At 37.5% G+C, this 13,471-nt stretch overlaps 1 protein-coding gene and 1 long non-coding RNA gene across 5 annotated transcripts in view; one reads left to right on the top strand and one right to left on the bottom strand.

Annotated features, from left to right (window-relative positions):
• LOC113664831 (uncharacterized) overlaps window positions 1-13,471 on the top strand; it is a 19,896-nt gene continuing 6,425 nt past the window's right edge. Inside the window, exons 1-6 of one of the 4 annotated variants that reach the window (XM_089193308.1) lie at window positions 1-107; window positions 4,611-4,680; window positions 7,947-7,997; window positions 12,281-12,478; window positions 12,865-12,953; window positions 13,349-13,428. In XM_089193308.1, the coding sequence (XP_089049434.1) occupies window positions 4,644-4,680; window positions 7,947-7,997; window positions 12,281-12,478; window positions 12,865-12,953; window positions 13,349-13,428 (455 nt within the window). In that variant the 5' untranslated portion in view covers window positions 1-107; window positions 4,611-4,643. Of the gene's footprint in view, window positions 108-682; window positions 918-4,610; window positions 4,681-7,229; window positions 7,801-7,946; window positions 7,998-10,419; window positions 10,918-12,280; window positions 12,479-12,864; window positions 12,954-13,348; window positions 13,429-13,471 lie in introns of those variants that run through there. The other 3 variants (XM_089193309.1, XM_089193307.1, XM_089193310.1) reach the window with 3 other exon arrangements.
• On the bottom strand, window positions 1,331-1,864 carry LOC149034013 (uncharacterized). The gene is made up of 2 exons (XR_016182800.1): window positions 1,658-1,864; window positions 1,331-1,564 (listed from the first exon to the last, which is right to left on the bottom strand). It is a non-coding gene; the product is annotated as an uncharacterized LOC149034013 (long non-coding RNA).

The raw sequence follows: 13,471 nt of genomic DNA on the forward strand, positions 1-13,471 counted from the left end.
TTAATGAAATTTTTCAAAAGGAGTTGTGCGCCTCACAGCCGGAAGAGTCATCAGGTTGAAGATCGAATCCTTGGCTACTGGAAAAGACACTTGTTACAAACGGCCAGGTTGTATGTTACAAGATATCGATTCTTATCGATTAATCTGTAATTAGTGTTATGAGGTACTAATGGATCCCGTGACTTTGAATGGCGTGCATGTTCTGCGGCATGTTTTAAGGAACCTAGAATGATTATATAACTCCCGTCATGCAAACAAGGTAGCAAAGAATCAATTTGTGATATTCAAGAGTCACTTCATCGTATCAAACTGATTCACCCTCACTTTTAGATAACGACTTGGAAATTACCAAACACGTATATTTGCAAAATTGGCAGTTAAAAAAGCTTGGCCCAGCACTCATGAATAACAAATGATGTTCACAATTTGCCCAAAACAACAATAATTGCCAAGGTAATCGAACTCAATGCTCTAAGTAGTCTAAGTAAAAATGCTTAATTTGTTTTCAAACGCGACCACTGCTAACACATAGAGGTTTGCTACTTTAAAGGTCATATTCTGTGTAGATAAAAAGTTAAGTGTCCAATACGAAATATCAAGTTTCTATGTCAATCTTCGCGGGGTCAGTATAAAGACAAAATTAGTTTGATGATCACAAAGAGCTGATTGTTTGGCGATTACTGAATCGCTTAGAGCTAAGTGCAGATGGCCATGGTTTTGAAAAGTTGTCAATTGTATTCTTAACTGCGCAAGAGAGGCTGCAAGGATGGTTATCGAAAAAGACGTTATATTTATGTAGGGATCGCTGCATGGCTAAATGATGGTGACAAAGCCTTTCGATTTTGTAGTACACTCAGCAACGAACAGGCAGCGCAAAAAACTTTCAAGAATGACTAAATGCTTGCTGAACAATCGAGGTAATCTTTGTAACTGTTGGCAACAGTTTGTGTCAACCATTATTTCAAGTTTCACCACGAATAGTTAAGGGTATAGCATCGGGGTATAGAAGTGTTTGCATTTTAAAAGTACTAAATCTATTGACAGGGCTATCATTCGATCAGCCCTTGCAGTCGGTCAGTAAGTGTCAGTTGGCTTTTGCGGTTTAGTAGTACGGTTTATTAAGCGAGTCAAATATTTGTGATATGAGAATGAACCTTGGTGACGTTAAATATTGTCCTTAAAAAATGTGGCTAAATGAACAATATTTATGCGAATCTACCCTTCCTCTCCAAGAGAGCACATGATGTAGAAATCCTTGACATAACCTTTTAAGTAAATTTAGGGTTATCTATGTGTAAATTATGAATCAAAAACAAAACAAAATGTAGTTGGGATGATAGTTATTAAGTTATGACGACAATAACTCCTTTGTCTTGTTATTACTAAACTGGAAAACTGCGCTTGCTGCAGTGGAGCTTGTTAGATTCTTGATAATCAAGTTCTTGACCTTGGTAACTGTTCTGACTCGTCAAATTACTCGGTATATATAAACTGGAAAAATTACACTTGCTGCGCGCGGTAGAACTCGTTGGATTCTTGCGGGTTTTGGGATCTGAAGACCAGTCTAACGAGACGGTAGAGAATAAATATAAACTACCCCTGGATTAAAGTTTGATACAATCAGAACTTAATTTCCGACACAGAGTAATGAATTTACCCATCAATTGGAGAGCAAACTGCGATTAACAGGTTACAAAGCACTGACCCTCTTTTTTCCGCTCTGCCCTTCTATCGCACATCGTTACTTAGTAAACCTAAACGCCTTGAAGATAGCAACGGAAACCTTGCAAAAAGCCGAATATCAGTAAACGTTACCAGCGTATTAGGTGGTTTTGCGTTCTTTATACAGTTTTTTGTGCGCCAGGTGATAGCTTTCCTCTGTCCTAAGCTCCTTACGGTCTCGCCGCTCATCAATTTAACGTGCGCAAAACCGCTAGTTACACAAGCTACAACAAAGGTTGTGTAATCTTTCGATTACTAATGCTAAGCTTCTCCTGGCTTTAGATGATTTAAACGTAATTCTAAGCATTGTCCATTATATCTATGTTGGTTATACTTGTAAATGCAAAAACTTCTGACTTGGAACCTGAGAGTGGTTCTCAAAATACGGCATTACAGATGGACACGTAGTCCAAAACAGGAGCGGCTGTTCAATTTATGAGAAATAGAAGATACATCAGCGAATTCCTTGACCACATTTTGTTCACGGTTGCTGCAGCCAACTTAACAAGAGTACAAAAGCATTATTTAAGATTAATAACCATTGCTATGCTTATCAATCAACACCCTCGATTTTAATAACTGAATATCTATTTATAAAGTAGATGACTCAGCTAATTGACGGAATGAGTCAGCATGGATGTTCTTTGTGTGAAATTTTTGTTGTTTTGCAAACCATCAATTATCCTTTATCTAACCAATTCGTTCGCCGTTAGCACCTGAGTCGAGCCAATGATTTATTCTTTGGAAAAAAAAAAACGACTCCACATGTGATAATATGTATATATTATAATATGTTTAGATACGCTCTTATATTGAAAATACCCCTCCAAGATTTGACGACCTTACTAATATCATTAGGTATTGTCTGTCATTTACGTCAAACCGAGAAAAGTAAAGCCGTACCTCGAATGGGTCTTTATATTCCCTAATTCATCGGCGAAATTTTTGCGTCAGATAAATGCTTTGTCTTCTGGAAAGATTGATTTTGTCTATACACAGTTTATACTAATGAATATTTCAGTAAGTTTCTTATTGAAATACAAAACTTTTGACTGGTTGAATTCTTTTCTGTGGTTACATACCAACGAATTATTTAGGTGAAGAATCCATACTCGATATAATCATTGGAAGGAGGCCCTTAACTTGATCCACAATAAAACCTTTGGGAAACAAAATTTCGCCATAAAACGACAAAGAGGCAATTTTAGTGTCTTACTCCTTTGAATGCGCAAGAAATTGTGGGATCTTAAGGTCAAACTACAAAAGAATATATTTGGCTCATTGCAATTAAAAGCGAGTTAAGGAATTGCTCGCGGCAAATTAACAAACACTTGTTTCCTCTAAAAATCATTAATCCTTCAAAAACATGTACAAAATCAAGATAATGTGGATTTCCCTTGATAAAAGCTAACTTGATAAACATGCGGTCTAATTTCACGTTAAGCATTTTTTCTATCCTCTATTGCATAGTTATGCTCAAGTCGTCAAGGGTCGATGAATAAAACGAATGAAACTCTTGATAAATTTTCGTAATAAGTACTGTTTTGTTATCTTTGTTTTTTTCACTTCACCATTTACCATTTTTCATTTGTGTAAAGGTCCTCAAGGGTCGAGTTATGAAACAAATTTAATTCTCTATAAATGAATATTCATTATGTGCACTATTTGATAAACACCGATCTCTAAGCCATAATGCTAAGAACCTCTTAATTCAACTGAAGAGCGTTTGAATTGCAAGTTCTTTGGCTGGTTTCCGGGAAAGTTGATCGAGAGTTTTTGAAATGATACCACCAGTTTGATAGAATCAAATTGCTTGGTACACGATTTATCATAAAAAAAAAAACACGGTACGTTCTGGCTCTTTTAGGTTAAAATAGAGTTAAGCAAGTTGGTTCAGACAAACTGCTAAAACTAAAATCTGGAAACAAACTTTCAAAGATGTAATTCTATTGACAAAACCTACTTATATAAAATATTGTTATTATTCGATGTTACCTCTTATTTTTTCACTTATCAGTATAAATAGTCATGTTGCGGTTGTCAGGGTTGAACTGTAAACCAATTAAAATATCGATAAAATCTTAATGTTACCATTTTTTCTGTCCATTTATACGCAGTCATGTTTGATTCGTTAAGGGAAGATCTATTAAACTAATTACGTGGGCTATTAACATAGAAGTTGACTCTTGAATAATCTTTTCATTTTTTGAAATGCGTTTGAATGGTACATTTTATAGTAGGTTTCCGGTGAAGTTGATCGAGAATTTATAAAATGTTGCAACCAATAAGATAATATCGACGCCCTTAGCAATCGGTTTATCTCAAGCGGCTGCATCAAGGACATGCGAAGGGCGGGGTTGGGTTGCAATTTATCGACTGTTGACTAAAGATGGCCCTTAGGTTATAACACTTCAATGGAAAAGGAACTTGGGATTCATACCATCTGAAGATTTTGGTTTATCGAACTTCACGCTTTCAAGATCTAACTAGATTCTCCCTCTAGCTACTAAGTATTTCCTTGTAAACTACTGAGGAGAAACTAGTTCTTCATCAAGATAAGATGTAACTGAATTAAAAAGCTCGGTTTTTTTTTCTCTTCACCAGTTACTGTATAAAGTATTAACATCGTATAAATGTGCTTTTATACAGCAACTACACAAGAAGTATCAGTATGGGTTGTGATGCTGCACAAACGCCTGTTGACTCAAACTGATGATAAAATTTATTGCATGGCTAGCCGTGCGTATATCACTGTCGACAAACAAAATACTAAAGCACACTTTTGCTTTGCCGACTGTGCACCATAGCGTGCTCCTCTGTGACTTTTAATTAGTGTTTACTTTTACAAGAATTACAAGGGTTTTAGCATCAAATTGTTGCGTTTACAGGGCTGTAGATGCAATCAGCTCCAACCGATCAGGATGGATTGCGGAAAAGACGATGATCGAAAAAAACAAGGTATTTTCACGAGTAAGGATATAATTTAACCGTACAATCCTAAGCTCACAGAAGAAGCAGAGTGAAGTTTTCAAACCTTTAAACAGTTTAGAGGGCTTTATAAGGGTGGTTATTATTTCTCGAGAGCGTTTGACAAGGAAAATTTTGAAGTCTAGTTCGAGGTCAGACCCTCGGATTTTGCGGTGAAATGCTCTACCAACTAAATGTGGTAGCTATGTTATTTAAGTCTTGAAGTGTCTCGTAAGGTCGCCTTTCAGCTTAAGCCCAAGCTACAGTTTGTAGGCCAGAGTCAATCACTTTCTTGAAGGCATTACAAAAATCGCGTTATTCAAATGAATCTATAGTTAAGTCCCGCTTACGATGAGGTAAGCATCACATCTACAAAAAGAACAGAAGAGTTGAGAGGGACCCATGGGAACAGAATTCCCTTGATCAAGTCAGGACATTTTAAATAGATTCTACTATGGTTTAGTTACCTCCATTTATATCGCACTTTAGATAAAAGTGTGCGTTTACAATCTCTCTGATCTTTCCGCAAAGCAAACTAGTTCAGAGTTGTTGATCTAGACAAAATATCAGTGAGAAAGGAAGCCTCAAATTTCTCCTTTCTGATCCTACTTTAATTGAAAAATACAGTTTCACCGGACACAAACAAGAGCCTAAACACAGAGAAATTTGAGTAAACCATCTATTGCGTTCCCAGCAATTTGTTTGCTCGTTTAGTAAGCTTAATTATGCTGATAATGAATCAATTTAGAGTAAACTAGCTTCCTATTTTTATCAACCTTGAGAGACAACGGTTTTACGAAACAGTCTTCATGAAATAAAGATCAAAAGATAGCGCTGTAACTTTCATCCATAAAGTAGTTTTCCATGTTCATCAAATTCTACTCCAGATTTTTGCCGTGAATCACATTTATGTGCTTCAAAAAAAACGATAGACAGCATTTAAAAAGGTTTAGCAGACCAAAGCAGATTTGATTTCAATTTGACAACAACTTCACCTGTTTTCCATGATGCAAAAATAGAATTGCAAGGCCAGAATTTGTTATCTATTCGATCTCAAGTTTGAAGAATGAAAAGAGAGTAAGCCACTCGCGTTATGATCGTCAACACGTTTGGTAAATAATTCGTTTGTGATTTATAATAACCAAAAGGTCATACCGTGTGGTTAAATCATACCCTTGAAAATGACAGCTGTCGGTAGCAGTTATCAATAAACAGTAGAGTTTATGTTCGCGGGCATAAATATGTCTTGGACTTGACACAGAGTCATTTTAGCCCGAGCCGTTTGGCGAGGATTAAAATGAAAGAGGTGAAAGAATACCATAGACGTTGCTCTAGAGAAATGTCTCAACTAATTATGTCCGGGAGTTTAGGGCGAGCTGTATTTTCATTGCACTGTACAATTTTTTCTAATTTTTAAGTCAGTGGATTAACCGTAAATGTTTAACCATTCAAATCGCACTTTCTATCGGTTTACCGGCGTAATAAGCCTCTTAGTCGAGAAAATTTTGTAATTCACGAACCGGAGGGCGAGTGATTTGCAAACTTTTCGAGTGTTTTCCCAAAATCCTAAATGGGTTATTACGCCGGAAACCGTTAGAGGGTGCGGTTTCTTGCTTTTGTGAAATGACTTCAAGGTTATTAGTTCAATAAACGATATGTTTTTGACCAATCGGGCTGGTCGTAGTATCTAAGAAATTTCATAATTAGTTGCACAAGTCCTTCTTTCTTTTAAGTCTGTGGATGGAAAACCTATGGTGTTGTTTGACCATTTGAAAAATGCCATCGAGCAGATCTTTCATGTAGTAATGTACTTGAAGTTCAGTTTATTTGTTCAGAGTGGATCTCAATTAGGCGTGAAATCTTTTAGCAAATAATTAGATCGCCCATTCCTACTAGCTTATTCTCATCGATTTGTTTATCCCAAGCTATAACTATAAATATATATTTACTCTATAATTTTGTAACTTTCAGCATGAGTAACTATGTATGCGTAGTGCAATTTCTTAAGAGCAAGAGAGTCTATAGCATGACACTTAGCGATTTTGTTTGTCTCAATTTCATTTGATTTTATGCAGTATTTAACGGGATATTTTTACTCTTATAAAAAAAAGTCGTGATAACCGCAAATCACGTTCCGTTGCAACCTTCTTGTAATTACGTAATAAAATGCGCGCAATGCGAAGAATTTTAATTCAAATGAAATCCTTTCCATCGTTCAGCCCATCAAACAACCAACTTAAACCACCCAGGCATTTGAGGTTGCTCTTCAAACTCTTGAGTTTTATCTCGTTCAAACTTTATAAGAATAAATACAGACGGAACTGATCACCTCGATACGGGTGACTAGAATGACGTCATCTGGTGCGTGTGGTGGCAGTTCGAGGCCATAGGTTACGTTAGCGAATGGTACACAAACACGGCGATCGCTTGTTTGCTTAAAGTTACGAAAGAATATATGAGTAGGGTGCTCTTTATTTGATAGGATTTGGAACAGCTGTGATTTTAAACGTGATTTAACAATGTGTATTAATAATAAACATATTATTGAAGCATGCATGAAACATGCTGTATCATGCCAATTCCAAGCCTACCCGAGGCAAATCAAACAATCAAAAATACGGCAGATCAACAAATATACGGACGTCTTTTTTCGGCCAATTAAACAAAAGGCTTTGTTCTTTTGTTCGAAGCTGTCAAGCCGATTAAGAAATCATTCAAAGTTCCTTTCAAAAGGTGCAGATTTTGAATTCTTAATTGTACCCGACAGAACCATTCAAGGGATCAGTGAAGATTACGCGTAGGGCTAGAACACGGAACAAACTTTCTTGATCTCGTGAGCTGCAAGAGATCTTTTGTTTTGACAAAGGCTAAGAATATCTGTATATAAAAGAACGCGTGACTCTCAGTTTGTTAAGAAACGCCTGGCGCTGCAAGTGAAAAGTTCAAGTTTTCAGGATTGTAATTTGCGATATTAAGACTTGAAGCGAGCTCTCGTAACGATGTTCTCGCAAAAAGGACTTCAGAGACATCCAGTAAATAAGTGGAATGAGCGAGATGTCTGCAGATGGCTGAAGAAAAGAGGGTTGGGAAAACTTTGGAGAAATTTCCATGGTAGGCATATAGATGTTTGTATGAGCTGCGCGACTTCTTCGCCTCACTTAACTTAAGACAAATAAGTTCACGAGGAAATTAACTTTTGCAGGTAAACCACTGTACTCTAAAGGATTGACTTTTTAATTTTGTTTTTCTTATTAAAGATAAAAAGATTGATGGCAAAGTTTTACTACAAATCACCAGTCAATATCTTGGTAAGTATACATTACAATATACATTATAGGTTGGACCATTCATTTTAAAATGATCTTAGTAGTCACATATCACTCGCGCAAAACAGGGCGGCTTTTTTCTGTAACAGAACTTTCCTACATTAAATAGTTTGAACAACGATATATTCGGCCAATTTTTTTTTCAAGCCCAATCGGCCGGTCAAAGACCTTAAACCCGGTCATCAACAAATCGCTAGGAAGCCGTCACAGCTTGTAAAATTCATAATTATTTATGTAATCTAAAAACGTGCGTCTCTGAATACTACCAACACACAGAAAACCATTCATCTGAATCCATTTAAACACACGCGATTCGTGTCGCAGAATATCTAGTTAATCCTAGCACGCTAAAACTTTCTATAAATAAACTCAGCAGCTATCACTTTCATGTATTTTGGTGGAATATGTTTTGTTTTTCTTTAAGACGTGATCAGATGACGCGCATAGGCATATAATCGCATGTTTGGCAAAGTTTCATATTATTTCACGCTACAACTAAAGAACAAGTCTCACTACGTGCAATATTTTTCCATGTAACCGATCGTTCGATCATTGTCCGACTGTTTTACCAAAACCCTTCATATGTGTACAAGCAGATTGACATATTAAGATTCCTGGTATTGTTAGACACTAAGTCACGTACAGGATATAATTTCAAAATATTTTGTCAGCAAACTTAACTCAGGAAATTAAGGCTGACGTAACGCGTACGGCAAACAACCCTTCCCGGTTACGCAACAGAGTCACGTGTTGAATTAGCGATCTTCATCAAACTCATATGCGTTATTGATCGAGTGTTCGAAAGTGTATATTAAGCAATAAGATATTGGCTGAGCTTATTTTTGGAACCATCCTTTTGGCTAAATTGTGGACCGCAATGAAACTGAGGTCCTTAGAAACGGTAATGACTATGACAAAAAAAGGTCGAACTTAAGCTTGGATAATGAAGGATTCGAAGCGAGCATTTAATTCGAAATGAAAGATACTACCCCATAACGTGACTCATTCAATTAAACGACACGATCCACACGAACTCACCAGTGCATCGCGAGACAAACTAGTCAATTTGTAAGTACCTTAGTGAAAGTAAATTCAACACGATGAAAGACCACCATTCTTTTTTTCATGATTTCAAAGCGGACAGTATAGGTCGATCTTGCTTGCACTTGATCAGTTAACCAATAACACACTTCTTCGTGTAATCTTGCTTGTGGAGCCAGCCTAAAAAGGTCTTACTTGCTAAACGGCAAGTACGGTAAATTCACATTTGAAATACTGAACTCTCTCATGAAAATCAACTTTTTAAATGTGGTAAACCATAGAACTACACTTGTGAAAGCTTGCAGAGAACAGTTAATCAAAATCGACCGACATTCGTTATTTTCACCATCGGGGTTTTTCAAATTTAACTGCTCTCCGTTGCATGGCCGATTAGCACTTGTTGGACGTTTTTCAGCGCATTTTGCTCCAGGACTTTCGTTCTCTAGCCCAGTCTTGATTAAAAAGATGAAATAATCTTCAATTGTGCTTACAGTTAGAGTTGCGTGTAACTCTACCTGTAAAAAGAACAATGCATATTACCATTCTGATACGTTTGACTACCAATGAAAAGCAAAGGCGAGTGTTTGTGAACTTTTGCTTATAACAAAAGACAGGCCAATTCGTTTAACGAGGGGTAAACCCCGTAGAGACCCGGGTAGGGGAAGGCTGCGTAAAAACAACCCGTGGGGTTTTAATCTCCCTCTATAACCTTTTATTTGTTTCGCTCTTTTTAAAATTTGTTTCTACGACGCAATAGCGCACCACCGTCCTCTCAAAATGACTTTTATTCACTTATCTTCAGTTAAACGAATATGTTTTTTTCTCCTTTCTTTTTTTCTTTTCTTTTCTTTTCTTTTTTTTTTTTTTGAACAATTTTGGTTTTAATGTTAAATGGGACATTTTTTCGAATAAACAATGTTCAGTTATCTATTTTTCCTTTTCCTCTGTTATATTTCAACAAGAAAAGCACTGAACGAAAAAAGATTTACATTCTTTATGTATTTAGAAACTGTAACAATGTAGCGTTGAACTGTGTCTCCTTGTCAAAGGGGCAAATAGGATAATCGGAGTCATATGACAATTGGCTGAGTCCTCTCTCAAAAATTAGATTATCATAGGTCGGTTATACTTGATTGCGAAAAAAGGGACAAAATGGTTTAAAAATTTTTTTTTTGCTCAGATCACATTATGTTTTCCTGAAGTTTAAGCCTTCTTTTTCATGTCGTGTTTTATTAGGTGATCGATATTTGAAACTGAACACCACTAATCCTACTTATTGACTGACAGGTTCACTAGATTCCGTGACTTATTTGACGCTCGAATGTCTGAAACAAACAAAATGTTTGAAACATTAAAATCACACGGAATTTACCTCAAGAAAATAAGCGAGTTTTTAAAAATCTTCGTATGATTCCCCGTACAAAATCGCGACAGAATCTTCCATCGTTTGTTGGGCGTTCGGATTAGCGTGCTAATCCCCAAACAAACCGCTAAATGTTTTTAAACGCACTGTTGAGCCTGGCAAAATTGTCAAATACTTTACACCTTGGACGGAAGCCATTTGAGTGCAAAAGTCGCGTACCTGCTCTGTTAAAACTCAAGTCACCGAATACAGATCAAATATTATCGTTTTAAATCTGGTTATGGCGTTGCCCACACCACATGTCTGCATAAATTCCTTTGCCATCAATTATCTCGATGATTAGTGTTCTCTCTCGAGACAGATTACCGACCGGGTTCTATTACAAATATTTCTAGTATCTTAGCAGCAAAAAGATCTGCGACCAAGTTGCTTGTGTATGATCATCTTCTCCCGGATAAAACATGAGTGTTTTCTTCTCTGACTATGGAGTTACGAAAGGTAAGAAATCTTGGGTCCATAATCTTGCCCTGTACCGACTAAAAGTTTTCATTTCCGAATGCTACTTAACACATCGAAATGTACTGAGGTATTTTCCGGCCCATACACTATTGTTTAAAACGATCTCATTGTGGGAGTTTTTTCGCGTTGTAAAACCATTCACACGAATTTTCTTGCTTTGACTTGCCGTGGGTTTTTCAGACTATATAGTTAAGAGTAAACAATTGTTGATTTCTGGTCGGAGGAAAGGCACATCGTTACGACGATCAGGAGTACTTTAAACGTGTGTGTGATCCTAGCTTGGTGTTCCAATGTATTTCAATTTCAGTGCTACATTTTAGACTGCTTGTGAAGATGACTTATACATCGAAAATAAAGGGTTATAAGGAATGGCTATCACACACACGCTTCGCCTTACTAGGTTACTGTCGAAAAATTAGCATATTTATCCTCATCTCACAACAAGGCCTTGATATCATTCCTCGGATCAAATAATTTCAAAATGCCTTCAGTCTTCTCCGACAGTAAATACACGGCTGAGTTAATTTATTATGTCTTCAGTCTTCCCCGACAGTAAACACCCAGCTGAGTTAATTTCTTTTGCCTTGTCTCCGTAGTTTTTCATAGGCATTCGATACGTCAAATCAAATTAATGAACTACGTTCTCGTTGAGGGATTTTCTAATTTTAAAGATTAAAGTAAAATGCCGAAGAAATAATACTTAGGCTGCCTTAGACATGAGCTTGATTCGCTTGGTAACCTCCTTCGGGCGATAGTTGAGAATCATTGCAGTGTCTGCTAAAACTCTGCCAAAATAAATAACATTTTTATGAAGGTGCCAGGTTCTCAGAATAAATTAATAGCGAAATAGAGCTGCGTGAGTTTAACCTGATTAGACAGATCCTTGAGATGCCGACCACAAAAAGTAATGTGTCAACAGCTTCCGTCCATCTTTTAAGGATCCTTATTTACACATTATCATACTTTTTGGTCGAAGGATTAAGATATTTGCCTGCGTAGTGATCAGAAAGTTGGGCGAAGAGACAAAGCGAACACACGCGGAGTCCCTTTCATCCATGCGTGCGTGACTCCCTTGCACGCGCGCACATTTCTAATACGTGTAATGCTGGAGATGAAGCCAGCGTTCAGTACTTCATTCAATACGCAGAACATTTGTGAAAAAAAAAAAACGGTATTCGTTATGTGTCGTTTAATTAAAGACATTTTCTAACTGATCTTTTGAAACACGGGTAAGGTTATGGCGCGCGTGGAACAAACAAGCTTGTCGAGGAAACAGCCTTCCTCATTAAAGAAAGAGAAAAGTTTTGATTTTCATTTCTTAAATATCTTATTGCATTTCCAGATCGCCTCGGAGTATCAAACCCAACATCACGTGATAAGCTTTTAACAGCTGTTCACGAACTCAAGTTGTTTGGGGGCTCTATTCCAGATGAGAGAATGTTTCGCAGTCCACGGCCCAAAAGGAGGTCCCTTCCAGCCCTGCCTGTCGGCATGCAAGAAATTTTACTAAAGGGAGCGTTGTCCGATTCGACAGAGAAAGGTAACTCAGTAGTTAGTATAGTTGATTGATGTCTGGAAAGCGAGCCTGGTTTAGGAGTTTGTGCACTGGACTCGGGAGAGCCGGGCTCAAGCACTGAGCAATGAGGTGACGGGTCTTTCTGCTATGTTCATGGGCGAGGCAGTTTGTTTTTATTCTGAATTTCTCCTGGGACTGACAAGAAACGAGTACCGGAAAATGTTGAGGAGACCTGGCGAAATGCTAGAGATATGACGGCAACGAACTTGCGTCATGTCACCCAAACAAAATTAAAGTTACTGTAGCCGAAATATGATCTGGCGGTGTGGGTCATCTAGTTTCTATAAAGATATCACTTCTGTAGAAAAAGTCTGATTGATTTAATTCCTTTTTCTGGCATTTGCTTCCAGGGGTTTCTGAGAGAGAATTCGTGGAGAGGAAAACACCGCAGAGGGTTCTTCAAGAACAGACTGAGGAGATGTTATCTGAGCCAGAGAAGGTGATTTACTACGTCATTGAGAACGAAATAGCACTGGGTTTTTAAGAAAGGTGGGAGAGGCTTAGGCCTGGAGGCTAATGTACTGGACTCCAGCTCGAGGGGCCCGGGTTCGAGTGTTAGCCATGTTGCTGTGTTGTGGTGCTGAATAATACGCTTTGCTTTACAGTACCCCTTTTTATGGCCACCCATGAGCATAAATGATTATCCGTTAACTGTTAGTGAAACCTATTAAAATCCCGAGAGCTCACTTACAATGGATATTTTACTGTTTAGGGGGAGAAGCAGAATTTCTATTCCCTTCCTGCTTCAAACGGAAATAGACCATAATACTGATTGACCTATTTTGTGGAAGCAGACTCTCTGATAATAAAATTAAACTCTAAATTGATTTTTAGGGAACAGTGCAAGTGCGCACACCTGGACTAACCCCTGACACCGAAATTACAAACATCGAAATCACCAATCGGACAACAAGGTACGATATCTTTACAAACCGACGCATTTTAAGGTGGCTCTCA

Source organism: Pocillopora damicornis, chromosome 14 (genome assembly GCF_964200805.1).
Source record: "Pocillopora damicornis chromosome 14, jaPocDami1.2, whole genome shotgun sequence".
Lineage (NCBI taxonomy): Eukaryota > Metazoa > Cnidaria > Anthozoa > Scleractinia > Pocilloporidae > Pocillopora > Pocillopora damicornis.